The sequence below is a fragment of the Meles meles genome, chromosome X, assembly GCF_922984935.1.
Source record: "Meles meles chromosome X, mMelMel3.1 paternal haplotype, whole genome shotgun sequence".
Classification (NCBI taxonomy): Eukaryota; Metazoa; Chordata; class Mammalia; order Carnivora; family Mustelidae; genus Meles; species Meles meles.
Genome location: NC_060087.1, coordinates 43,515,201 through 43,542,947, shown reverse-complemented (window position 1 = coordinate 43,542,947; position 27,747 = coordinate 43,515,201). Strand labels below are relative to the sequence as shown.

Below are 27,747 nucleotides of genomic sequence, written 5' to 3'. Positions count from 1 at the left end.
TTCAACATTCTACTTAAAGCTCTTAACAGTGGAATAAGACAAAAAGGCAAAAGAAAAATAGAATAAATTTTAAAATGCAGATTTTTTTGTCTTTACTGCATTTATTTTTTATTTTTTTAATTAACATGTAATGTATTATTTGTTTCAGGGGTACAGGTCTGTGATTCATCAGTCTTACACAACAACCAGCGCTCACCACAACAAATACCCTTCCCAATGTCCATCGACCAGCCACCCCATCCCTTTCACCCCCCCTCCCCTTCAGCAACCCTCAGTTTGCTTCCTGAGATTAAGAGTCTCCTCTGATTTCATCTTGTTTCATTTTTCCCTCTCTTCCCCTATGATCCTCTGCCTCATTTCTTAAATTCTGCATATCAGAGAGATCATATGATAATTGTCTTTCTCTGACTGACTTATTTTGGTCAGCATAATACCCTCTAGCTCCATCCATGTCATTGCAAATGGCAAGGTTTCATTTTTGATGGCTGTGTAATATTCCATTATATATATATATATATATACTGCATCTTCTTTATCCATTCATCTGTTGATGGACATCTGGACTCTTCCCATAGTTTGGCTATTGTGGACATTGCTGCTATAAACACTGGGGTGCAGGTGCCCCTTCAGATCACTGTATTTGTATCTTTGGGGTAAATACAGTGTAATTGCTGGGTCATAGGGGAGCTGTATTTTCAACTTTTTGAGGAACCTCCAGATTGTTTTCCAGAGTGGCTGCACCAGCTTATGCAGATTTTTTTAAAATGAAGAAATAAAACTATCCCTATTTGTAAAGCTCTGTATAAGTAATCCCAAGAAATCTACAAAACAAACAAACAAACAAACAAACCTTCTAAAACCTCCTCCTAGAACTAATAAGTGAGTTTGGCAAGGTTTCAGAATACAAAGTCAACACTCAAAAACCAATGTATGTATATATATGTGGACAACAAACTTGTGAAAACCAAAATTTAAAACACAGTACCACTTATGGTTGTGCCAAAGAAAATGAAATACTTAGATATACAGTTGACCCTTGAACAATGCAGGGGCTGGGGTGCTGACCCCTGTGCAATTGAAAATCCATGTATAACTTTTGACTCCCCAAAAATGTAACTACTAATAGCCTACCATTGACCAGAAGCCTTACAATAGCGTAAACAGTCCATTAACTCATATTTTGTATATTGTTATGTGTATCATATACTGTATTCTTACAACAAAGTAATCTAGAGAAAAGAAAATGTTATTAAGCAAACCATAAGAGGAAATACATTTACAATACCGTACTGTAAAATATCCAGATATAAATAGACCCATGAAGTTCAAACCCATGTTGTTCAAGACATAACTATAAAATATACAAGTGTGTACAGGACCTGTATGCTGAAAATTACAAAATGCTGATGAAAGAAATCAAAGACCTAGATAAATGGAGAAATATGCCATGTTTATAGATTGAAAGATCCAAAATAATAAAGATGCCAATTCTCTCCAAATCTATAGGTTTAATGTATTTCCTATCAAGGTGTTTTGTAGACATAGACAAGCTTATTCTAAAATTTATATGGAGGGTGCCTGAAGTCAGTTAAGTGCCTGTCTTCAGCTCAGGTCCTGATCCCGAGGTCCCAGGATGAAGCCCCATGTAGTGTAAGTTTCTCTGCTCAGTGGGGAGTGTGCTTCTCCTTCTCCTTTTGCCCCTCCCCTGCTCATGCTCTCTCTCCCTCTCTCAGATAATTAAATCTTAAAAGTAAAATAAAACAAAATAATATTTATATGGAAAGGCACAAACCTTAAGATGCAATATTAAAATAAAATTTTAAATAAAACATACTTGATTTTTAATTTAAATTTAGTTTTAAGCTAATTTTAGAATATTTAATTAAAAGTAAAATGATTTTTTAGAAAGAATAAGTTGGGAGGGATCACTCTGATGAAGCACCTGATGAAGTGCGTACTCATAGCTATAGTAATCAAAGTAATTACTGTATTAACAGAGATATAGATATAATCAATGGAACAGAATAAAAAACCCATAAACAGACCCACACAAATAATGCCCAACTGTTTTTTGACAAAGATCCAAAAGCAATCCAAGGGAGGAACCATAGCCTTTTCTTTTCTTCTTCTTTTTTTTTTTTTAGATTTTTTTTTTTATTTAACAGACAGAGATCACAGGTAGGCAGAGAGGCAGGCAGAGAGTGAGAGGGGGAAGCAGCCTCCCCGCTGAGCAGAGAGCCCGATGCGGGGCTCGATCCCAGGACCCTGAGATCATGACCTGAGCTGAAGGCAGAGGCTTTAACCCACTGAGCCACCCAGGCGCCCCTCTTTTCTTCTCTTTTTAAGATTTTATTTATTTATTTGATAGAGAGAGGTCACAAGTAGGCAGAGAGGCAGGCAGAGAGAGGGGGGGAAGCAGGCTCCCCACTGAGCAGAGAGCCCGATGCGGGGTTCGATCCCAGGACCCTGAGATCATGACCCGAGCCGAGGGCAGAGGCTTAACCCACTGAACCACCCAGGCGCCCCAGCCATAGCCTTTTCAACAAATGGTGCTGGAGCAACTAGATATCTACAAGCAAAACAAAACAAAACAAAACAAAACCTTAACCTGAACCACAAACCTTGTACAATTAACTGAAAATGGATCATGGATTTAATGTCAAATGTAAAACTGTTTTAGAAACAAGATTTTAGAATCAGAACATAGGAAAAAATCTTTGGGACCTAGGACTCAATAAAAGTTCTTAAATTTGACACCAAAAGCACAATCCTTAGAAGGAAAAATTGATGATTGGACTTTATCAAAATTAAAGACAGTTTCCATTGAAAGACTCTGTTAAAAAGATGAAAGATGGGGCGCCTGGGTGGTTCAGTCATTAAGTGTCTGCCTTTGGCTCAGGTCATGATCCCAGGGTCCTGCGATCGAGCCCCACATCGGGCTCCCTGCTTGGCGGGAAGCCTGCTTCCCTTACTCCTTCTGCTTGTGTTCCCTCTTTCACTGTGTCTCTGTCAAATAAATAAAATCTCTTAAAAAAATAAATAAAGTATAACTATCTTAAATACCTAGTATAATTTTTTAAAAAACAAAAAAAGGGATGCCTGGGTGGCTCAGTTGGTTAAGTGGCTGCCTTCGGCTCAAGTCATGATCCCAGCATTCTGGGATCGAGTCCCACATTGGGCTCCTTGCTTGGCGGGGAGCCTGCTTTTCCCTCTGCCTCTGCCTGCTACTCTGTCTGCCTGTGCTCGCTTGCTCTCTCTCTCTCTCTCTCTCTCTGATGAATAAACAAATAAAATCTTTAAAAAAAGATGAAAAGACTTGTTACAGACTGGGAGAAAATATTTGCCGGCCCCATATCCGACCAAGGCCTTCTATCTAGTATATATAAAAACCTCTCAGAGCACAACAATAAAAAGCAAACACTCCAACTAGGAATGGCAAAAGACATGAACATACATTTCACCAAAAAGGAAATATAGATGGTAAGCAAGTATCTGAAAAAATGTTCAACATCACTGGCCATTAGAGAAATGTAAATTAAGACCAACATGTGCTATCCCCAGGCAGCTATTAGGACAGTTGAAATAAAAAATAGTGATAAATACCAAACACTGGTGAGGACACAGAGAAACTGGATCTCCATACATTGCTGGTGTGAATGTAGGATGGTACCTTTGGAGAAGGGGTGGTGATAGAGTGAATACAAAGAGGTAACATGAGGGGGTTCTTCGGTGGTGATGGACCAGTTCTGGATCTTGATCGTGATAGTGGCATAAAACTACACATACACACACAAACACACAAATGCAGGGTTTTTTTAATGGTAAAAACTGAATGAGGTCTATATTCTAACAGTAATATACCAATGTCAGTTTCCCAGTTTTGATAGTATACTATAGCTAGTTAAGATGTCACCATTGGGAGAAGCTGGATGAGGTTGAGGTTATCCCATTTTTGTAATTTCTTGCAAGTCTACACTTATTTCAAAATAAAAAAAAATAAGAAATCTATTGCCCCTCCCAAAAAGTCTGCCCCTTCTGACCATTAGACTGGGCTTCCTGTGACCTAAGCTGACCAGTCAGCATCAGCCACCCTCTTAGGCACAATATTTGGATAAAGGGAGATCACATTATACAAGTCAGCCAATCAGAGTTCCCCGTGGGACCTTTCTTGCCTACTGAGGAAGAAAACATGAGGAGCCCTGATAATGCAATTTGAGCCCCTAGATCCAGCTGTGTCTCAAAGCATAGAACACTGCATTTCCAACTGTGCAAGCTAATAAATTCCTCTAAAAACATCAGTGTATGATAGGGAGGATCCAAAAGGCCAGCAGTCATAATAATTACTTACTGCAGTTTTTGCCTTGTTTCTGCTTCCTTCTCTCAAGTCACTCTGAGTATCTGAAAACATAGGCTAGAAAGTGAGTCACATCCATTAACGAGCTTAGATGGAAATAATGATGGTGCAGTTAGCATCCATGTAATGTTTGAGTGTAGAAATTTTCTGTGAATGCCTGAAATTATACCACAAAGAAATCTACCTACCCTGTGCAGATAATGGGCCCCTCTGCCAATGAAATTCATTCTGCTTAAGTTGAATGCAATAAGCACATAACCCAAGGAAGCAGATGGAAGATCAGAGTCAGAAGTTAAGTCAACTTTCCCGGGTGTCAAGGAAGAGATTTTTAGAGAAATATAAAACACATCTGAATCAAGTAAAAGGTGTCTAACTAGAGAAAAATACCCATATGGAACATTATTATCTTGTGACAACAAGGCAGCCTCAGTTGCCTAGGTGACTCCCACAGGAAGATGTTAGCCATGTGGCTTTCTTTATAATCTGGCAGGATAAGCTATTATCTCCAGGGTCTGACGTCAGGAGCTTCATATAAATGGGCCCTTGTTTGCCATCTTCCAGGGCATGGTAACATAAGTTCAATTAAGACAAGCCAGAGCCTAGGGGTGCCTGGGTGGCTCAGTGATTAAGCGTCAGCCTTTAGCTCGGGACATGGTCCCAGGGTCCTGGGATCCAGTCCTGCGTGAGTCTCCCTGCTCGGCAGGGAGCCTGCTTCTCCCTCTCCCACTCCCCCTACTTGTGTTCCCTCTCTCGCTGCCTCTCCCTGCTTCTCCCTCTCCCTCTCCCTCTGCCTGCTGCTCCCCCTGCTTGCGCTCTCTTTCCCTCTATCAAATAAATAAATAAAATCTTAAAAAAAAAAAAGAAAAGAAGCAAGCAGAGCTCCCAAAATTTCCACTGAGAACAGACAGCATTTGTAGAGAATGAAGCAAGATTTAGCTTCTAGGTAGAAATTGAGGGACCCCTTTTGGAAAAAAAAAGGGGGATACTAGTGACTGGGAACCCAGATAGGAACATTATGTTACCATCCTGAAACCTCCCTCAGGTCTATGTATGCCACTATTGAAGCTGGATTTTGTTTTTAGCAAAGGGCTATTCCATTCCTTTTAAGAAAATTTTCTATTAGTATAGGCACCATAATTTAAATAGTTATCAGCCATTTATACCTTATATGATTTGCTTACATTTTTCCTTCCCGAAAGCAGGTTTTGATGGAAATTGGAAGAAATTATTCATATAGCAGAGTTTTACTAAGAGGCTATAAGCCAGGCACTGTGCTATGCACTAGGGATATGAAGATGAGGCAAAGCACATGCGCTTCATCTCCAAAGAATTCTATAAGCTTCTATATTAAAGTTGGGAAGGAAGCCACTAAAGGAAAAAATATGTGCAGGAGGAAAGTTGGGTTGACTATAAACAAATATTTTCTTATTTTCCAGTGTTTCCAAGTATGACTCATTTCTCCATGGAAATCCCACAAATGAGCCTTGCCATTTTTTCACAGCCCTTAGCCCAACATCCCTAATTCTTCAAATAGCATCAGGGCTTCTGGGTCCATGCTTACAGTCAGGATGCTGGGAAGATCATTTTGTTCCACCTACTTGGATTTATTGACAAGGAAAACCCGGTCCAAAGAGATAAAGCAACCAGAAGAAATCATGAAGGGAGTTCATGACAGAAGCTCATGGATTTCCCAAAGCCTCCCATTAGAATCTTCTCAACTGCATCACAGCATCTCCTAACAATAAGCCAGGAATGCTGTAATAACAGAGAAACCCCAGATCACTTGTTTTCCAATGTCCACCACATACACTTCAAACCCTTTGGCCTGGCTTTCAAAGCCTTCCACTCTCTCTGGTCTACATGACTGCACTACTTCAATTATTTGACTCTTATATCATCTGTGCTTTTCTATTTCCATGCCCTTGCTTATGCCCTCCTCTCTCCCAGATGTCCTGCTATCACCATCTCCATACAAAGAATTCGTACCAATTCTTCAGTGCATCCCATTCAGAAAGACATCCACAATCTCACCCTTCAGCAAAGATCTCTAACTATCTTTGTGCTTGTACCATTCCAATGGCTCTTACCACATAGTACCCTCAGATGTATTTTGTTAACTGTCTTACCTGTCCTAATGAAAGACAGGGACTCTAATGCATATCTGGAACTCCTCCAGCATTCCCAGCACGGTAAATTCTGGGCCTCATAGATATCTGATAAATGAATGAATAAATGAATTGAACTGAATTAACTTGAATTCCTGTGGTTGACCAAAAGGTGGAGATCAAATCACAGCAACGCTGTTTTAAAGTTTAGCCAGGCTGGGACAGACTAGATAGGCAAGAGAAGGAGAAACTAGAAAGAGGCTGCAGAGGAACCAGTTAAGGGACCTGTGATTATCATGGAATGAGGAGGTAAAGGTAGAGATCCAGATGGTAGAACTGGACCTGGACAGGAGATAGCAAACTAGAAACACATTGCATGCAAGTCGAAACATGGGGCCTGGAAGAGATAAAGAATAAGGTTTTAATTTGGGAGACTAAACATGGAGGTGCCCTAGACACAAATAAGCAGACAGCAATTGCCAAACTGTTTCATGCTTTTCTCCATTTTTTGGGTAGTTTTATGGTTTTATTAACACAAATATGACATGCACATGAGGTGTCTATTCATTTTCTTCACTGCACAGCCTGGCATTGGGATTGGTGACGCTGATGGACAGCTGGGCTGCTCTTTCTACAGCGGCTTGGCGGTTCTTGGAGGAGACATTGTGAGCAGCCTGGGCGCAGTAGATTTGCTGCACATCAGCAGCACCTGAGATAGACTAGGAACTTCCGGAAGCCACTGGGCAGCGTGTGCTCTGCTTTCTTGTTGCTTCTGTAACGGATGTTGGGCATCAAGGTCAGGCCCTTGATTCTTCTGTGCACCCTATTGTCAATGCCTCTGGGTTTCCACCAGTTGTGCTTAATTTTGACCTATCAGTCTGACTGGTGCTGAATGAACTCTTTGGTCCTCTTTTTGTCGTTGTTGTTGTTGTAGTAAGTTTGAGCCACATGTTGAGTGTAGAGATTACTTAAAAATAAAATCTTTTTTTGAAAGATTTTATTTATTTATTTATTTGACAGAGAGAGAGAGAGATCACAAGTAGGCAGAGAGGGAGGCAGAGGTGGGGGGAAAGCAGGCTCCCCACTGAGCAGAGAGCCCGATGCAGGGCTCCCAGGACTCTGAGATCATGCCTGGTCCTCTTTTTAAGGATCTTGGGCTTCACGAGGGTTCTAAGGGCGACCATGATACCAAGTAGGAGACGGCTGCCATCTCCACAGGCAGCACAAAGGAAGAGACTGCTTTCCCCCTTTTTGATTAAAGTTGTAAGATTAGCTAATAATCATTCATTTTTTAAAATTTGTTGAAAGGTCTTGGAAATCTCTGAGGCACAGAAATGCAGGCTGTGTCCCCAGGAACCCTGCTCTGCACCTCCTCTCTCCCCACACCAATGTTCTCTGGAGACACTTTTCCAAAGAAGACATCCAGATGGCCAACAGACACATGAAAAAATGTTCCATATCACTCATCATCAGGGAAATACAAATCAAAACCACAATGCTATGCCACCTCAGAGCAGTCAGAATGGCTAAAATTAACCAGTCAGGAAGCAACAGATGTTGGCCAGGATGTGGAGAAAGGGGAACCCTCTTCCACTGTTGGTGGGAATGCAAGCTGGTGCAGCCGCTCTGGAATACAGTATGGAAGTTCCTCAAAAAGTTAAAAATAGGGGCGCCTGGGTGGCTCAGTGGGCTGAAGCCTCTGCCTTCGGCTCGGGTCATGATCCCGGAGTCCTGGGATCAAGCCCAGCATTGGGCTCTCTGCTTGGTGGGGAGCCTGCTTCCCCCTCTCTCTCTGCCTACTTGTGATCTCTGTCCAATAAATAAAATCTTTCAAAAAAAATTTTTTTTAAATGTTAAAAATAGAGTTACCCTACAACTCAGCAATTACACCACTAGGTATTTATCCAAAGAATACAAACAGAGTGATCCGAAGGGGCACGTGCACCCCAATGTTTATAGCAGCAATGTCCACAATAGCCAAACTATAGAAGGAGCCCAGATGTCCACTGACTGATGAATGGATAAAGAAGATGTGATGTGTGTGTGGGGGGATGTGGGTGTGTATGTGTATATTATATTCCATTACATATATGGTGTATATGTATAGAGGTGGTATATGGAATATATATACACACATATAAACACATACACACACATACAGTGGAATATTACTCAGCCATCAAAAGAATGAAATCTTGTCATTTGTGTGATGTAGATGAAACTAGAGTGTATTATGTTAAGCTAAATAAGTTAGTCACAGAAAGACAAATACCATATGATTTCATTCATATGTGGAATTTAAGAGACAAAAGTGATGAACACAAGGGAAGGGAAGGTAGAAATAAAATAAGATAAAAAACGAGACAGAGGCAAACCATAAGAGACCCTTAACTCTAGGGAACAAACTGGGTTGCTGGAGGAGAGGTCGGTGGGGGGATGGGGTAAATGGGTGATGGGCACTTGTTGTAATGAGTGCTGGATGTTCTATGCAAGTGATGAATCACTAAATTCTACGCCTGAAACTAATAACACACTATATGTTAACTACTTGAATATAAATAAAATCCAAAAATAGTAAAAAAAAAAAAAAAAGCCCCAAGGTAGGTGCACACCAACTGGCCAATAACTGATGAACGGATAAACCAAATGTGGTTTATCTATGCAATAGAATATTATTCTATCTTAAAAAAGAATGGAGTACTGATACATGCTAAAAAGTGGGTGAACCTTGAAAGCATTATGAGAGAAACCAGTCACAAAAATCACAAGTTGTATGATCCCATTTATATGAAATGTTCAGAACAGGCAAGTCCATAGAGACAGAAAGTAGATTAGTGGTTGCCTGGGGTGGTGGGGAATAAGGGCTGACTTCTAATAGGCATGAAGTTTCTTTCAGGGGGGACAAAATTGTTCTAAAATTAGATTGCAGTAACGGTTGCTTGACCTTGTAAATACATTTAAAAACCACTTTTCAAAGGTGAATTGTGTGGTATGTGCATTATATCTCAGTAAAGCTGTCTTTTTTATTTTCCAATTTAAAATTTTAGAACCTCTTACTCTAGGGCAGTGGTTCTCAGTGGACAGCAAGGGGACGATTTTGTCCCCCAGGCACCATTCGGCAATATCTAGAGACAGTTTTGATTATTCACAACCAGGGGAGGTGCTCCTGGCCTCTGGTGGCTAGAGGTTGGGGATGCTACTAACATCCTACAAAGCACAGGACAAGGCCCCACGACAAGGAAAAATCTGGCCCCAAATGTCAATAGAGACTTGGCTGAGACACTCTGATCAAGGGTGTAAGAGTTTTAAAATGAAAATGACCAGGGGCGCCTGGGAGTCTCAGTCATTAAGCATCTGCCTTTGGCTCAGAGTAGGATCCCAGAGTCCCAGGATCAAGTCCCGTATCGGGCTCCCTGCTCAGCAGGGAGTCAGCTTCCCCCTCTGACCTTCACCCTACTTGTGCTCACTCTCTCTCTTTCACTTGTGCACCTGTGCATGTGTGCGCACACACATGCTCTCAAATAGATAAAGTCCTTAAAAATATAATTAAATTAAAATGACTGTTCCTAATACTCTCATTGGGGTTTGTTGTTGTTGCTCTTTTATGGCATTTGTCACCGACCCTCACCCCCATATACCTGTGGGGCTCAAGAGTTGCCTTACATGTTTTGCAACTGGCCTCTCAGGGGTAAAGCAGCCATTAGGATGCATGAATTCATGTTTATAGTAGTGATCAGCTTCTCCCCTCTCATAATGGTTAGAAACCTCTTCAGGATTAGTCAGAGCTCTTGAAAATAGTTATGCAACAGTTTTTCAAGATACGAAATGGAGATCTTAACATTCTAACTTAAGTACCCAATTTAGAAAGTAAAGAAACATCCTTATGTTATAGTCTAGAGAAGTTAAATCTATGCTTTCAAAAGAGACCTTACATGAAATGCATGCGTGAGTCAGCAAGTGTATTTAGCGATATATATTCATACAAAAGATGCATTATAAAGCTAGGGGAAGTGGTGAGGCTGGGCAAGTTATTCACCAGATGAAGGCGAGTGCCTACGGAAAAATTTTGTGACAGGCAATTTAAAGTAAGCTGAGGAAAGCCACAGGGCCAGCCCTCTACAGGCACACCTTGTTTTTTTATTTGTTTGTTTGTTTGTTTGTTTTTAAAGATTTTATTCAATTATTTATTTGACAGAGAGAGAAAGACAGCAAGAGAGGGAACACAAGCAGTGGGGAGATGGAGAAGGAGAAGCAGGCTTCCCGCTGAGCAGGGAGCCTGATGTGGGGGTTCGATCCCAGGATACTGGGATCATGACCTGAGCCTAAGGCAGATGCTTAACGACTGAGCCACCCGGGGGCCCCTGTTTGTTTGTTTTTTAAAGATCTTATTTATTTATTTATTTATTTGTATGAGAGAGAGAGAGCCCACGAGTAGGGGGAAGGGCAGAGAGGGGGCAGAAACAGATTCCCCACTGAGCAGAGAGCTGGTCGCAGGGCTTGATCCCAGGACCCTGATATCATGACCAGAGCTGAAAGCAGACACCTAACCGACTGAGCCACCCAGTGCCTCTGGGCACACCTTACTCTATTGCACTCTACCGTGCTTCACAAATACATACAACATTGGGAGGCTGGAAGGAAACATTTGTTTTTAGGAGTCAGCCTCCCTTCTCTGTTTTACTGGTTTCCCTCAGGGACACTTCTCATATGCCTAGAAGCCTTGTTCTTTTCACCTTACCCCTATCACACTTCTAACAAAACCACTCCTCCAAAAACAAAGTTCTGACATGATCTTCACCTGGATGGTTGGTAATGTCTAAATTTTACATATCCCAAGGGGGTGTGTGTTATAAATGTTATCAGAGCCTTTAGCCAAAGGAATGAGAGTGTAAAATTGGAAACTTGAGACTTGCTAGATAGGGCTATGGAATTAGCACATCACAGCAACAACAAAGATAAATCTAAAAATAATTATGCTGAGTGAACGAAGCCAGATGAGAAAGAATATATACAGTATGATCCCATTTATATAAAATTCTAGGAAATACAAACAAAGAGCAGACAGTGGTTTCATGGGGATGGGACAGTAGGAGCAAAGGCTGGGAGGGAGGAATTCCAAAGGAGGATGAGGAAACTGTTGGGGGAGATGCATACGTTCACTATCTCAATTGTAGAGATGGTCTCACAGGTGTATGTATACACCAAAACTCATCAAATCACCTATACTTTAGGGGCACCTGGGTGGCTCACTTAGGCATCTGCCTTTGGCTCAGGTCATGATCCAGTGTCCTGGGATAGAGTCCCACATTGGGCTCCTTGCTCAGCAGGATATCTGCTTCTCCCTCCTTCTCCCTCTGTGTGCACGCTCGCTCTCTCTCAAATAAATAAAATCTTTTTAAAAAATCACTTACACTTCAAATATGTGCCATGTATGGAATGTCAATTGTAACACAAGTGGTAGGAAAAAAAATTTAAGCTTACAATATATATTTTTAAAGAGCATTGTGCAATTTCCAAAGGGAAGTTAAACTTGCACGTTATAGGAATGGTAAAGCAAGATAAAGTCCTAAAAATCCGTTGTTCTAAACTCTATCATACTGAAAAAATGTTTAATCTGTATTTACATGGCAAGAGTAAAATCTAGGGGGCATTACTATGGCTTTAATGAAACTGAAGTAAACCTTGAGTTGGGGCTTGGGATAATTTCCACTTTCGTTGGTTCAGTAGGTTCACACTGTTCCCTTCTGAACCCCAAATCTGTTCCTTAGCTCCACCCTCCCATCTCTGCTGTACCCTGCCCCCAGATCCTCAGTAATCAAGGCATTCCAAGAGGGTCATGAAGAGGGGTGCCTGAGGGGCTCAGTGGGTTAAGCCTCTGCCTTCAGCTCAGGTCACGTTCCCAGTGTCCTGGGATTGAGGCCCACATCGGGCTCTCTGCTCAGCAGGGAGCCTGCTTCACCCCCTCTCTCTGCCTGCCTCTCTGCCTACTTGTGATCTCTCTCTGTCAAATAAATAAATAAAATCTTAAAAAAAAAAGAGGGTCATGAAGAGCTGGATGCAGCGGGCAACGTAACAGAGCAAAGGCAATCACCGAGTAACCACCATCGTTCACTTACATCACCTAGGTAACAAACAGACCAGGGGTCTTAAAACTGAGCTTCCACAGATAGTCCATGGATTTCATCCAGGAGGTTGAGAAACAGCAGGAACAAGGTAGTCAGTGGTCTCATACGGTGACAGTACCGAGACCACTGAAGTTCTGGCAGATAAATAGTTCTCAACTCTGCTACACAGGTTTCCACGTGAAGATGGGGAGTTTGAGGGGCTCCACTCCCAGCTGTGGTCTGTATATTTGCATGGGGCTCAGCCAGAGCTCGGGGTGGGGGGAGGGCACTGGGCCCCAGGCACATGGTCTCAAGGGCAGCCCCACAGAGAAGAGGTCAGGTGGGATGGCACCTTTCCCTCTCCATCTGGACCTGAATGCCTATAAATGGCATGTTGTTCTGAGATCCCTGTCTAAGGACAGAAACGTGGAACAGGACCTACCACCTTGCAAAAGCTGATGTCCTAGTGTTACTGTTGCTAACAAATGCCACTGAAATGCGCGGAAATGCGCGGCCCCCAGGCCATACCCACAACAGTATGGGATGCAGGTATGGCTGCAAACAGCAGCAAACAAAACCAGAAATACAGTCCAGGTTGTTGCCACTTATGGTGTTGAGAACAGTCAGACTTCCGGGCATCCAGCAGAGTGAGCTTTTTCCTGCCTGTGGAATTCGTGAGATCCCAAGGAAACTCCAGAGACCGGCTCCAACTTGCCACTCCCCTTGCAAAAACCCAAAGCCACCAGCTGATGATGACTGAAATTTGTCCACAAAGGAACAAGATGGTTTTATTGTTTCATTCCCCAGCTGGGTTTTGATAGCATGTGGTCCTGATGTCTCCCTCCTCCCCAGTTGTTTAGCTAAATCCTGGGCATGAGGGCTTCCTAAGATCAGGGTCCATAGCCACAGGGAGATGACGGAGGAAACACTAAGTATTGGGGACCTCTCATGTGTCCTCCTCTGGGGACCCTCTTTCCTCTTTTAGCAGATTCCCTCTCCCTCTTCACTAGTCCTGCTCGGTACCCAGTGCCCTGCTCACTGCCTCCTGGCTGTTCTTCCTTCCAGAATTTCCCCATTACCCTCGCCCCATCCAAACTGCCCTGTGCTGTGTTCCACAGCCCTTCAGAGCCAATTCAGCAAGCTGACTACAGACAGCTAGGGAATAAATCAGACACCATATTTCTTCTTCAGTTATGATCTTTAGGGAAAGAGGTTTTAACACAAAGAGTAATTCATTTGGCGATAGAAGAGAGAGAGGTTTTTGAATAGCTGGAGCCTCTTATTGGGCCTTTGCGTTATTCTCTCCGTGCCATCCCCCCACCCCCAGTCAGAAAGGCAGGGTTATAATCCTGACTCTGCGAATGAACCAGGAATGTGATTTGCAGCAGAACACATCAGAGCTGGAATCCCATGGTCCCTTCCCCTAAGGAAAAAGCCCTAACACTCAGGATATGCTGTGGGGCAGGCAGTTGAGGACATTTCCTGTCATGTGACCCTTGAGAGGCATCATTGGTGGGGACAGGGCGGGGTGGGGGGGGTGGTACTGGCTTAGGGACTTGGGCTCCAGCACTAGACTGCCAGGATTCCGATCCATTTATGTGTTATGTAACTTTGGGGCGAGGAACCTAACCTTTCTCGCCTCAAGGTTTCTTTCTGTAAAATGGGGAAATCATGGCACCTGCCTGTAACTGTTGCAGTGAGGATGGAATGAATTAGCTAACGTCACAGAGCCCAGGTGCTCATTAAGAGCTAGTTCTTACTATTATTAATGAAGGACTGTGGCTGCGGGATACACATTGGCAAGGTCAGAGCCTTGGCTCTACTGGTAGTGTGTGACCTGGAAGCAGGTCACGTGTCGTATGCTCCAGGTTCCTAATGTGTAAAACGGGGGTCATAATGGCCCACATCCCTTCAAAGGGCGTTGTGAGGATTAAGAGCATTCCTGAGAAGCAGTTAACTCAGAGTTGCACGGAATATCTGAATAAGAGGTGCCTGGGTGGCTCAGTCAGTTAAGCGTCTGCCTTTGGCTCAGGTCATGGTCCCGAGGGTCTGGGGATCGAGTCCCGCATTGGGCTCCTTGCTCAGCTGGATGCCTACTACTCCCACTCCCTCTGCCACTCCCCTTGCTTGTGCCCTCTGTGGGTGTGTGTGTGTCAAATAAATAAATAAATCCTTTTAAAGAAATGAATAACTGAATGAAAGGGAGATGGTTCACGGTGAATTAGCTAGGCTAACGCCTCCCGGAGCAGCCAATACCCCTCCTCCGGGAAGTCAATACTGCCCCCCTTGACCGCTTGGCTATTCATTTTGAGAACCTGCATGCAAACTCATGGACCGGCTCAAAAGCACCAACCAAATCTGTCCTCTCAGAGCCCTGGTTGTGGAAATGATCAAACGGTGACCTCAGAGTGCTGGCCTGCGATGGGTTATCCCTGCTGGAGGGGGAGAAGGTGACAGATGCCTTTTTTCCTCCCTACAACCATAGCAAATGGGTGCCTGGCATGTTGCTAGTGGGTCGAGGCTTTAGGGACGTCACTGGGATAACAGCACCCCGTTCCTGTGTGGCCGCCCATTCTGCAATTTGTTCAATGCTATGCTCTAAGCTGCACAAAAATCTCTTTTCTTTTGCATGCTAGTCTCCCACCTCTTTCAAGTGTCTTGAGGTTTTGGCAAGAAGCAACTGGAACCAGAAGTTCCTGCTTTACTGCGGGCTCTGAAACAGCAGCCCAGCCCTCAGCCTGAGGGTTCATCAGAGAGTCCCTGACTGAATCCAAGAGCAGGTGTCACAGAGGTCTCTTCTCCTCACCTCAAAAAGGCTCCTCTTCTCAGAAACCAGAGATCTCTGAAGGTTGGGACATAGTCCAATGCCCAGCTCAAACAGTCAGGAGGGAAGCTGAATTTTTTACTTCCTCAGCTGGGCTTACATAAAGCTGCAAAGTCTGGTTCTCTGTCCTGGACCCTGTATCCATCCCCCTCAAAGTGAAATAGTGTCATCTCTGAAATTCTCCTTAACTCTGTGGTTCTCACTCAGCAACCGTGATGACTTCAGTTAAATTGGCTCACACTCCATAACAGTCTTTGTGAATAATTGCAGCTGCTGTGAAACAGGAAGCTTTTTATGGGAGGGAAAAGCTCCAACTTGGATGTTAATGGAGTTATGTCAAAATAAAACCCCAAATGTTTATTATAGGCGGGGATAATCAGTCCTCACTTACGCATTGTGTACCTACTGTGTACCCAGTTCTGTGTCGCACTGCACCCAGAGGGATGCCAAAAAGAAAGAGGGAGTGTCAACCCTTTTTCTTGCTTTAAGAGAGCCCAAACTCTAGCAGTAATGAAAGGATGAAGGAGTTTAGGAATTTAGGAAGCATAAGAAGAGTAGGTTGTTCCATTTACACTGCGAAGGGCCATGATGATCAGAGAGACAGATGATCAGAGTGACTCGAGAGCTAATCGGCAGGCAAGTTTACAGGACTGGGTGTGGAGCCTCTTCTTTGGGGCAAGTCAGGTATGAGGCCAAAGTCAATGATGAATTACCAGATAGAACAGTACAAATGATCACTGTCAGGAATGACAGATGTGATAACACTATTTGTTCTATGGGTATTAGAAGGATGATTAAGGAAATATGAACAACTTTGCACTAATAAATCTGACAATTTAGATAAAATGGACAATTTCGGGCGCCTGGGTGGCTCAGTGGATTAAGCCGCTGCCTTCAGCTCAGGTCATGATCTCAGGGTCCTGGGATCGAGCCCCACATTGGGCTCTCTGCTCCGCAGGGAGCCTGCTTCCTCCTCTCTCTCTGCCTGCCTGTCTGTCTACTTGTGATCTCTCTCTCTGTCAAATAAATAAATAAAATCTTTAAAAAAAATGGACAATTTCATCAAAAGAAAAAATTACCCAAGCTCACTCAAAAAGGAATAGGTAACTAGATAGCTTCATTGGCGAATTCTACCAAATACTTAAGGGGATGGGGCAGCTGGCTGGCTCAGTGGGGAAGAGCAAGGGACTCTTGATCTTGGGGTCATAAGTTCAAGGTCCACCTTGGGTACAGAGATGACTTAAAAATAATAAAATCTTGGGGCGCCTGGGTGGCTCAGTCGGTTAAGCCTCTGCCTTCGGCTCAGGTCATGATCCCAGGGTCCTGGGATGGAGCCCCGCATTGGGCTCTCTGCTCAGCAGGGAGCCTGCTCCCCCCTCTCTCTCTGCCTGCCTCTCTGCCTACTTGTTATCTCTCTCTCTGTGTCAAATAAATAAATAATCTTTTAAAAAATAATAAAATATTTTAAAAAGAAATAACTAGATGGCTTCACTGGCAAATTCTACCACATAGTTAAGGGGGAAAATACCAATTATACATAGATTCTTTAAAACCGAAGAGGAGAAAATACTTCCCAACTAATTCTATGAGGCTGGCATTACACCCTGACACAAAATCAGACAAAGACATTTAGACAAGAAAACTACAACCCCATGTTTTTGTTTTTGTAATCACAGACACAAAATTAAATAAAAGGCATCCATATTGGAAAATAAAAAGTAAAAAGTTATTATGATCACCTATATGACCATCCATGTAGCAAATACAATAGAAGCTATAAAAAAAAAGCTAACGAAATGAAAAATTCTAAACAAAATTTTGGCAAATTGGAAAATGAAATTAAGAAAACAATTCTACTCACAGTAGCATAAAAAATAGGAAATACTCAGGTATAACTCTGACAAAGATATGTAAAACTTAGACACAAAACTATAAAACATTGCTGAGAAAAATGAAAGACATAAATAAGTAGCCAGGTATCCCATGTTTATAGATCAGAAAACTCAGTATTGTTAAGATATTAATTCTACCCAGACTGGTCTATAGATTCAACACAATCCACTCAAAATCCCAGCAGGGGGGCGCCTGGGTGGCTCAGAGGGTTAAAGCCTCTGCCTTCGGCTCAGGTCATGATCACAGGGTCCTGGGATTGAGCCCCGCATCGGGCTCTCTGCTCAGCAGGGATCTTGCTTCCTCCTCTCTCTCTCTCTCTGCCTGCCTCTCTGCCTGCTTGTGATCTCTGTCTGTCAAATAAATAAATAAAATCTTTAAAAAAAAATCCCAGCAGGGTGTGTTGGCTTTTAGCTTTTGGGTTTGTCTGGGCAGCTATTAATAGCTGTAAACAGTCCCATTCCTATGCATTCTCCAGAAGAGGAGTATAATGTGGGGATTTCATTTTTTTTATTTTTAAAGATTGTATTTATTTGAGAGAGAGAGATACAGCAAGACAGGGAACACAAGCAGGGGGAGTGGGAGAGAGAGAAGCAGGCTTCCTGCTGAGCAGGAATCCCAATGCAGGGCTTGATCCCAGGACCCTGAGATCATGACCTGAGCTGAAAGCAGATGCTTAACCACTAAACCACCCAGCGCCCCAATGTGGGGGTCTTAGAGCCATGTTAGAGTCCATAGGCAGACAGTCAATAAGTAGAGACAGTTACATAAATAATGGCTTTTCAGCAGTCACTCTAATATAGAAAGAGAGAGATCAGAGTGGAATTCTAAGAAAGAGCTAATGACAAGCACCACACTGGGGTCATGGCCCACAGCAGCTAGCGTGACCTGGTCTACTTCAAGGGCTGGAATGGTGAGGGGACCTGAGAGGAGAGTGAGTCAGCTCCAGCCACCTTCTTGCCAAGTTCTTTGAGTTCTGACTCTTGTATTTCAAGGCAATTTCAGACAAGTAACAGATGTAAACAGACTCTTTTCCCAGTCTGCCCTTGTCCTAGAGAAATGAGCTTCTGGTAAATGACGGCATCCTGATTAAAACAAACAGGAAGCATTCAGAAATCTTGACAGAAAGAAAACAAAATTGTATACTGAAGGCTGGGCAGATGGAGCCCTTCCTCTGTGTGATGACCCATATTTTTTTTAAGACATTATTTATTTATTTGACAGAGAGAGGTCACAAGTAGGCAGAGAGGCAGGCAGAGAGAGAGAAGGAAGCAGGATCCCCGCCGAGCAGAGAGCCTGATGTGGGGCTGGATCCCAGGACCCTGGGATCATGACCTGAGCCAAAGGCAGAGGCTTTAACCCACTGAGCCACCCCGGTACCCTGATGACCCATATTAACACAGCCAGAGAAAGTTATCTGGAAGAATACTCTCTCTGTGAATTATCAGTTTGATCAAGAGTTAGGTTCATTTGCATATGCTCAGGTTCACTTTTAGAGTTTGCTTTTTTGTCCCATACTTTCACTTTACTTTTATTTCTGACTATATAGCCTCCCCCACTTTATTATGCATCACAAGAGGAAATGTTGGAAATATAATGTGAACACAAGCGTTTGTTGTTGCCTTTAGATAAAATTAATGTGGTAGGCAACGCTCTCAGGTCCCCTCCTTCTTCCGGAGCTTTATATTATCGCTCAATAAACTTTGCTGCCCACCAAAAAAAAAATTAATATTTAGTTTAAAACTAGATTGCAGGGATGCCTGGGTGGCTCAGTGGGTTAAGGCGTCTGCCTTTGCCTCCAGCCATGATCCCAGGGTCCTGGGATCAAGTCCCCCACTGGGTTCCTTGCTTAGCGGGGAGCCTGCTTCTCCCTCTGTCTGTTGCTCCCCCTGCTTGTTCTCCCTCTCTCTCTGACAAGTAAATAAATAAAATCTTTTTAAAAAATAAAACTGGATTGCAGTGTGGTTTCAAGATAAACCTGGTTTCAGGTCCTTAACGTATTTCTGGAATTAACAGCAAAAGGAAAACCCATATGGGGGGATATCCAATCCCAAAAGCACCAACTGCTGAGGGCCCGGGCTCCTCTAAGGAGCCCTGTTCTGTGGTCCTGGAGTTAGGGGTAGTCGACCAGACAGGATTTCTGCTTAATAAAGTGAGTTCTGTGAAATTTCCCTAAGTCCCAAATCCAACGATGCAATTTTAGCAGTGGAGAGAACGAATGAATGGAAGCACTGCAAGAAAGAGTGCGAGGGGACGCGCACCTGCTGGGCTTGTGATTGAGTTTAGGATGAGGGGGGAACACACGAAGTCAGCTCCCAACACCGCTGCACTAAGAGACAGAGCATGGCTACGAGCCAGTAATCTCTGAATTTGGCTTCAGGAGTACCACCTTCAGTCCCTTTGACAAGTTAACACACTGAGGCAGGAGACGGGATTCGAACTTGCTCACCATCACGAAAGCCCCACTGCCACAGGCCCCTAACTCCTGCCAAGCAACCACCGCGCCTGCGCCCAGTAGAGCTGGGCGCGCGACCGGGGCGGGGCTGACGTCCCTTCTGCGCACCGGATAAGCATGGGATTGGCGAAAGCTCGGGTTGACCAATGAGATCCCAAAACGAGCCTTAGGACCCGCTCCCTTCTCCTGGGATCCAATCGCTAGGCCCCGCACGCGCAAGCCACCGATTCAAAGTCAAGGAACCAAGAAGGGCGGGGCCGAAGAAGCTGCGACGGAAGCCTGGGAAAGGTGGGGGTCTCGGTCGTACAACGGGTGCTTACCTGGGACTTGGCTGGGAACCGGGAGAATGAGCGGGGGCTGCGGACGGTCAAGGAAGTGCCACTCCTGCCTCCATCGGGGGCTTGTGCGCAATCTCCTTGTGCGGGGGTGGTAGCAGCCCTTAGGGCCTCTCCAGCCCACACAATGGTTTGTTCCATAATAGACGCCCCCTACCCAGTGGTACCTCCCAGATCTGACTGTTCCATCTCTACCTCCTGAAGGGGTATTACCTGGGAGGACGGTTCCAACTTGGACTGTTCCTCCCTACCTCCTGTAGTCCCCCTAGTGGTGTGATCAAGGAAGCTTCTTTGGAGATATCGCGTGAACCATTCTCTTCACCCTCCCACCCAGCCCCCCGCTCTGCAGTGGACCCTTCCATTCCGGTCTCCCCGTGACACATACACACTGCCCACGGACGCCCCCAGATGGACCGTCCCCGGCCCTGACCCTGAAGGTCTTGCAGAGGCAAAGGCCAGAGAATCCAACCACCTGCCTCAAAGCTCCTACTCCAGGAGCGGGCTGAGGATGTTGGTAATTGTGGACAGCATTGTGGCAACATCTGTCAAGATAAAAACTGAAAACTTCACTGGAATGTCAGCTCCACCAAAGCACGAACGTGTGCCTTTTAACTCCTTGATGTGTCCCCAGCACCTAGAGCAGTGTCCATCACTTACTAGGCACTCTTGAGGTGCTCCTTTGACTCAGCAATTCTACTTATAAGATCGTGTGCCAAAGAAACACACGTGTGCACACAGCTGCGTGTCCAAGTTTGGGGTGAACAAACTCCCAGGAGAAAACATTCTAAATGACTATTTATAGCTAATGATTTGCAGAGTAAAATTAATGACTGGGGTTCATGTTATACCAGACCTGGACAGGATACAAAATGAATGGGCCCCTTTACCTGCAAGGACGAGGGGGAGCACCTTCTACAGAACACACAGTTAACAGGGAACAGCAGGTAGAATGGGTGCACGCATGCAGAGAGAAGTGTGCAGCTCCAAGAGGCTAGTGTCTTGACACCTGTGGGAAGAATGGGGGCTGGGCTTTGTTGGCCTCAGTTCTGTCTTCATATTGCTCCCAGGGCTCTCCTAGATGAGTAGCCTTGGGGAGGACTAGCTCTGGCCTGGGACAGGACAGGTTTCCTGCCCAAGGATGGGGACTTAGCCATAGGGCCACACTTTAAGAAAGACGGAAGGAGGGATGCCTGGGTGGCTCAGTCGGTTAAACATCTTCCTTTGGTTCAGGTCATGATTCAAGGCCCAGATCGAATCCTCATCCGGCTCCCTGCTCGGTGGGGAGTCTGCTTCTCCCTCTGCCTGTGCTCTCTCTGACAAATAAATGAACATAATCTTTTTTTAAAAAGCTGTAAGGAGGGGGGCGCCTGGGAGGCTCAGTGGTTTAAGCCTCTGCCTTCGGCTCAGGTCATGATCTCAGGGTCCTGGGATGGAGCCCCGCATCAGGCTCTCTGCTCAGTGGGGAGCCTGTTTCTCCCTCTCTCTCTGCCTGCCTCTCTGCCTACTTGTGACCTCTCTCTCTGTCAAATAAATAAATAAATAAATAAAAAGCTGTAAGGAGGGCGCCTGGGTGGCTCAGTGGGTTAAGCCTCTGCCTTCAGCTCAGGTCATGATCTCAGGATCCTGGGATCAAGCCCCGCATCGGGCTCTCTGCTCCACAGGGAGCCTGTTTCTCCGTCTCTCTCTCTGCCTGCCTCTCTGCCTACTTGTGATCTCTCTCTGTCAAATAAATAAAATCTTTTTGAAAAAGCTGTAAGGAAATAACTTTGGAGGGTAGTGCTATTATCAGCTTTGCCTTCCTCTCCCTTGGGTCCCTTCTTAAACGTCCCTGGGCTAGACTTTTAATTCAATGTTTCATTTTTTTTTCACTACCAAGCATTTATTGAACATTTATTATATGTCAGGATGTGTTCTAAACTCTTTATACATAATAACTCGTGTTATACTCCTTACAACAACCTAATGAGGTAGATGGTGTTGTTTTCTCCATTTTACAAATGAGGCATCTGAGAAACAGAGAGGTTTAGCAACCTGCCAGAGGTCACACAGCTGGGAAATCATGGAGCCAGGATTCAAACCAAGACCATCTGGATCCAGCGTTCCATTCTCAAACCTACATACTGTGGTGCCTTTCCATTTCTTTGTTGTGCTTGTACATACGTGTGAGCCTCCTACACTAGACTGAACACCTGAGGGTTTGTGGGTGCCTGTGGTACTGCCAGATTTCCAGCATTCAGTATGTACCTGATATTGTGTGGGCATCCCTGAGCAGATGCTCACTTGGTGGCTAACCTCTCCTGCTTCCACCTTGAAGCAGACATCCAGAGTGCCTTCAGTGTGGGCACGATGGGGAGTGAGCCTCTGTGCACCTTGACCCCAGGAAGAATGTTCCAGGGAGCTGAGAGAGGCTGAAGGATCAGGACCCCATTTGGACTAACAGGTCAAAGTTTCTATAAGTTCAAATAACTTTTTTTTTTAAAAAGATTTTATTTATTTATTTGACAGAGAGAGAGAGATCACAAGTAGGCAGAGAAGCAGGTAGAGAGAGAGAGAGGGGAAAGCAGGTTCCCCGCCAAGCGGAGAGCCCGATGCGGGGCTTGATCCCAGGACCCTGAGATCATGACCTGAGCCGAAGGCAGAGGCTTTAACCCACTGAGCCACCCAGGCGCCCCCAAATAACTTTTTTTTAAAAGATATTTTCTATTTATTGGTGAGAGAGAGCATGAGCAGAGCGGAGAGGAAGAAGCAGGCTCCCCACTGAGCTTGGAGCCTGATGCGGGGCTCGATCCCAGGATCATGACCTGAGCTGAAAGCAGATGCTTAACTGACTGAGCCACCCAGGCACCCTGATTACCGCAGTAAGATTTGTTAAAATCTATCACCTCAAATAGTTACAATTTTTTTCTTATGATGACTTTTTAAAAAAGATTTTATTTATTCATTTAGTTGACACAGAGAGAGACAGCGAGAGAGGGAACACAAGCAGGGGTAGTGGAAGAGGGAGAAGCAGACTTCCTGCTGAACAGGGAGCCTGATGTGAGTCTCGACCCCAGGACCCTGGGATCATAACCTGAGCCGAAGGCAGACGCTTAACGACTGAGTCACCCAGGTGCCCCATTATGATGAGAAAATTTTTAAGACCTAATCTCTTGACAACTTTCAAATACATAGTGTTATTAACTAGAATCACTATGCTGTACATTAGACCTCCAGAGCTTATTTATCTTATAACTGGAAGTTTGTACTTTCGACCCCCTTTACCCATTCCCCAGCCCCCCACCTCTGGCAACCACCAATTTGTTCTCTGTTTCTACGAGTCTGTTTTTTTTTGTTTTTTTTTTTGACAGGAAGTTGGATTTATTGGTGGGCATGAGTATGACGGGAAGGGGTAGTGCCAAGGTTCTCATGAGTGCAGAGCCCTCCATTTGTCCAAGGGACCACGGTTAGGGATGTATTTGACCCCACAGCCATCTGGGATAAGCCACTTTTCAGCCACCATGTCCTCAAATTCATCTGCATTGAACTTAGTAAAGCCCCACTTCTTGGAGATGTGGATCTTCTGGCGGTCAGGGAACTTGAACTTGGCCCTGCGTAGGGCCTCAATCACATGCTCCTTGTTCTGCAGCTTGGTACGGATGGACATGATGACTTGGCCAATGTGGACCCTGGCTACTGTGCCCTGGAGCTTTCCAAAGGCACCCCGCATACCTGTCACAGCCTAAATTGGAGATAGCCATAAGGTCAGACCCCAGAATCCACTAAAAGGGCTGTCTCCAAGGTCCCTTAGGGCAACCCATACAATCAACAGGCTGCATACACTACCGAGGAGGCTACTGTTCGCAACCATGGCACACTGGGCCCCCACAGACTGCTTTCTTCTTCTTCTTTTTTTTTTTTTTAAGAATCCACATATCAGTGAGATCATACAGTACTGGTCTTTCTCTGTTTGACTTACTTCACTTAGCATATTGTCCTCAGGGGCCATCCATGTTATTGCAAATGGCAGGATTTCCCTCTTTTTATGGCTGATCCCAAGTACTTCATAGGTGCCTGTTCATTTAATCCTTACTAGGCCCACCTAGAAGAAAACCTGGTCGCCGATGAGACCACTCCGGCCCGACAAAGTAGGTAACAGACTTGGGTTGCCCAGCTGCCTTGGGGCAGAGCTGGCCAGAGGCTAAAAAGCCCATAAGACAGCCACAGGAACACTAATGTGATCATGAGGCCCCAGTCCCTCCCAGATGCCCTTCTCTGTGCTCACTGCCCCAGCCCTGCACAGTGTCATCCTGCCTCCCGATGGGACACCGCAGCTCCTCCTCGCAGAAAGCCTTCCCTTTACCCTCAGCCCTGGGGAATTCATTGCCCGGGACTCCCAGTGTGGGGCTGGCAGACACGGGGTGTACCTGAGGCCCTGTGACTAGGGCTGGAGGAGGGGGGTAAAGAAGCTCCGGGGACAAGGGAAGAAGGGGACGCCTGGTGGCTTGCAAGTGGTGATTTGGGAACAGATAAGTTAAAGGGCCCAGAAGTTCTGGTCCAGATGTTTCCACCATTCACACTCTGATGCTCACTCCCCACCCCAGATGTCCACAGGAAACTGTCACTCTCCATGGCTGCCTCCTGCTCACCCTCAACAACGGAGGCCATTTTAATGGGAGACGGGTGGACAGGGAGGGCTGTGAATGGTTCTACACTGGTTACAGAGCTTTGTGTGAGGAATCCCACATGTGTGTCGAGGGTCATAATCTCCTAAATGATGTGGATACATAAGCCCTGAGTTATATAGATTAAACCACAAATATAAGACACCACATTCTGTGTTTGTGTGTGTGTGTGCACATGCATGCATGTGCACACGCACACACACACCGACATGTATGGGAAGGAGAGAGAGAGAGAGTCAGAGACACAAAGGGAGCTATGGCACCAAATAACCTCTCTGTAAGGTCCAATATTGACAGAGGTCTGGCCGCTAGCAGACCCTAAAATCCATCCTAAAGTTCTAGATCCGTAAGGATCCACTTTAAGGAGGCCTCCCCCAACCCTTCCAAGGGTCACGGTTGTTAACTTGAGGCAGTGATTAAATGCACAGAGGATGGACAAAGCCTGACTTCTAACCCAGACTCCTCCACTACTCCCCGTCTGCGTGCCATTGGGCAAATCCGAGAACCTTGCTAAGCCTCAGACTCTCACTTGGAAAGTGCGGCTGGGGGCAGCTCTAATCCACACAAAGCTCAGGGTAAATGGTAACTGTAATTATCAACACTGACAGTAGTGTTACTAGTATTCCTAGGGGTCCTCGACTGTTGCTGCACTTTTCTCCTTTGTGAGACAGGGACCTTGCCACTCTCTCAGAAGCAAGCCAAATCTCTTCACCTCTGTGGACCAATCTGGGGACAGTGACAGCCACCGTTAGGGTTACTAGAGGGAAAGGAGGTGTGGTACACAGAATACTAACCAACCCCCAAAGATGCTCACATCCTAATCCCCAGAGCCTATGAAGACATCATCTCACATGGCCCAAGGGACTTTGCAGGTGGGATTAAATAAAGCATCAAAGTGGGGGAAAGTATCCTGGATTATTTGGGGGTCCCCAGTGTAATCACAAGAGTCCTTTTAAGTGAAAGAAGGAGGCAAGAGGGTCCGTGTCCATATGACCATCATCGGGGTCATAACAAAATTTTAACAAATTTAAAACAACTGAAAAAAGACATAGTATGTTCTCTAGCCATAACAGAGCTAAACTAGAAATTGATGACAGAAAAATAACAGACTACTCCTCAAATGTTTGTCAGTTAAAGACACGTACACATAACCTACGGGTGCATGAAAGAGTAAGTCGCTAAGCAAATTAGAAAATATTTTTGGGGCACCTCGGTGGCTCAGTTGGTTAAGTGTCTGCCTTCAGCTCAGGTCATGATCCCAGGGTCCTGGATTGAGCCCCGCCTCGGGCTCCCTGCTCAGTGGGGAGCCTGCTTCTCCCTCTCCCTCTGCCACCCCCCCCAAGCGCTCTCTCTCTCTCAGATAAAGAAAATCTTATCTTTTAAGAAAGATTTTAAAACTGGGGGAAGGGCATCTGGTTGGCTCAGTCAGTTGGGTGTCTGGCTTTGGCTCGGGTCATGATCCCAGGGTCCTGGGATCAAGCCCCGAATTGGGCTCCCTGCTCAGTTGGGGAGCCTATTTCCTCCTCTCCCTCTGCCTGCCACTGTGCCTACTTGTGCTCTCTGTATCTCTGTCAAATAAATCAATAAAAAAATTTTTTAAAAAGCTGGGGAAACTTAGCAAGGTCTCTTCTTTCAGACTCTTCTCAGCATCCTTGTGTCTTCAGAGAGAAGGATGCTCTTTTCCTCTGAGTATTGGGGGGGCACCTCTCACATGAGAGTCTCATGATCTGTTTCAGGGGAAAAAGGCAAGGGGAAGGTCGGAGTGACCTTCCTGCTTCTGCTGTTTTCTCATACTCCTTCACCTTAAAATATTCAGTATGCCAAGGTGCTGTGTTTTAGAGTAGCATGTCCTGATCCCCATCGAGGCCACCAATCAATGATCTAAGCTACCACATTATGAAATCAGAGACATATCATCAAACCTAAAGCAAGCTGAAGGAAGGAAACTGTAAAAATAAGAAAATAAATCAAGAAAAATTTAAAAACAGAATAACAATAGAAAAAAAATCAATGAAGCCAAAAGCTAGTTCCTTGGAAAGATCGATAAAGTTGTCCAAACTCTAGCCAGACTGACCAAAGACACAAATACAAGCAAAGCACGAAGAGAAGACAAACTACCAATTACAAATGAAAGAGACAGAGAGAGGGAAATGGGGGGCTTAATGTTTAATGGGTACAGGGTTTCGGTTTTACAAAATAGAGTTCTTGGGGCACTTGGGTGGCTCAGTTGGTTAAGCATCTGCCTTCAGCTCAGATCATGATCCTGGGGTCCTGGGATCGAGTTCCCCACGGGGCTCCCTGCTCAGTGGGGAGTCTGCTTCTCCCTCTTCCAGTCCCCCTGCTTGTGTTCCCTCTCTAGCTGTGTCTCTCTCTCTCTGTCAAATAAATAAATTAATTAAATCTTTTTAAAAACAGAGAGTCCTGGAGATGGATGGTGATGGTTCATAGCAATGTAAATGTACTTAATGCCACAGAACTATACACCTAAAAATTGTTAGGGTGGTAAAATTTATGCCATACATATATATATATATATGTTTCACCACACTTTTTAAATACACAAGTAATTTTAAAAACACAGCAGTGCCCAAAGAAGACTGTTGCAATGAAGGAGGAGGCCCTTTCTTTACCCACAGCTGCTGCAAATATTCATCCTTCAGGTCCTGGAATTCCAGGTGCCCATGGCTCTTGGAGGAGCTGGTACCTCTTTTTGGAATTGATCCCAGGATTCTGCCTCTTGATGCCCAGCAGACACATCTAGTAATCTCTGGTCCTCCTGAGGTCTTTGTCCTGGTGACATAGAGTAATTTGTGCAATTATTTACCTTGCCTGGGACTATGATCCCAGCAGCCTAGATAAGTATCTCTTCTCCAAGGTGCCCAGGCTGGGGGAGCTGACCCATCTTCAGGATGACTTCTGTCCCAGGAGCACAGCTCCTGATAAAGGCCTGGGACCCAAAACCTGAGCAATAGAAAGAGATTTCCCAACACCTTTAATGGACAGACTGCTGTCTAAACAG

General features: G+C 44.9%; 1 protein-coding gene and 1 pseudogene across 1 annotated transcript; both read right to left on the bottom strand.

Annotated features, from left to right (window-relative positions):
* Positions 1-23,410: 23,410 nt before the first annotated feature.
* On the bottom strand, positions 23,411-23,774 carry LOC123935453 (60S ribosomal protein L10-like). The gene has a single exon (XM_045996271.1). The coding sequence runs from the start codon at positions 23,771-23,773 to the stop codon at positions 23,471-23,473; it is 303 nt and encodes a 100-aa protein (XP_045852227.1). The 5' UTR covers position 23,774; the 3' UTR covers positions 23,411-23,470.
* A 58-nt stretch (positions 23,775-23,832) lies between these two features.
* On the bottom strand, positions 23,833-23,951 carry LOC123935710 (annotated as a pseudogene).
* Between the last annotated feature and the right edge of the window lie 3,796 nt (positions 23,952-27,747).

What these genes read in the sequence shown, in the direction of transcription:
- LOC123935453 (XM_045996271.1), bottom strand. Translation starts at nt 23,773, where the DNA reads ATGCGGGGTGCCTTTGGAAAGCTCCAGGGCACAGTAGCCAGGGTCCAC.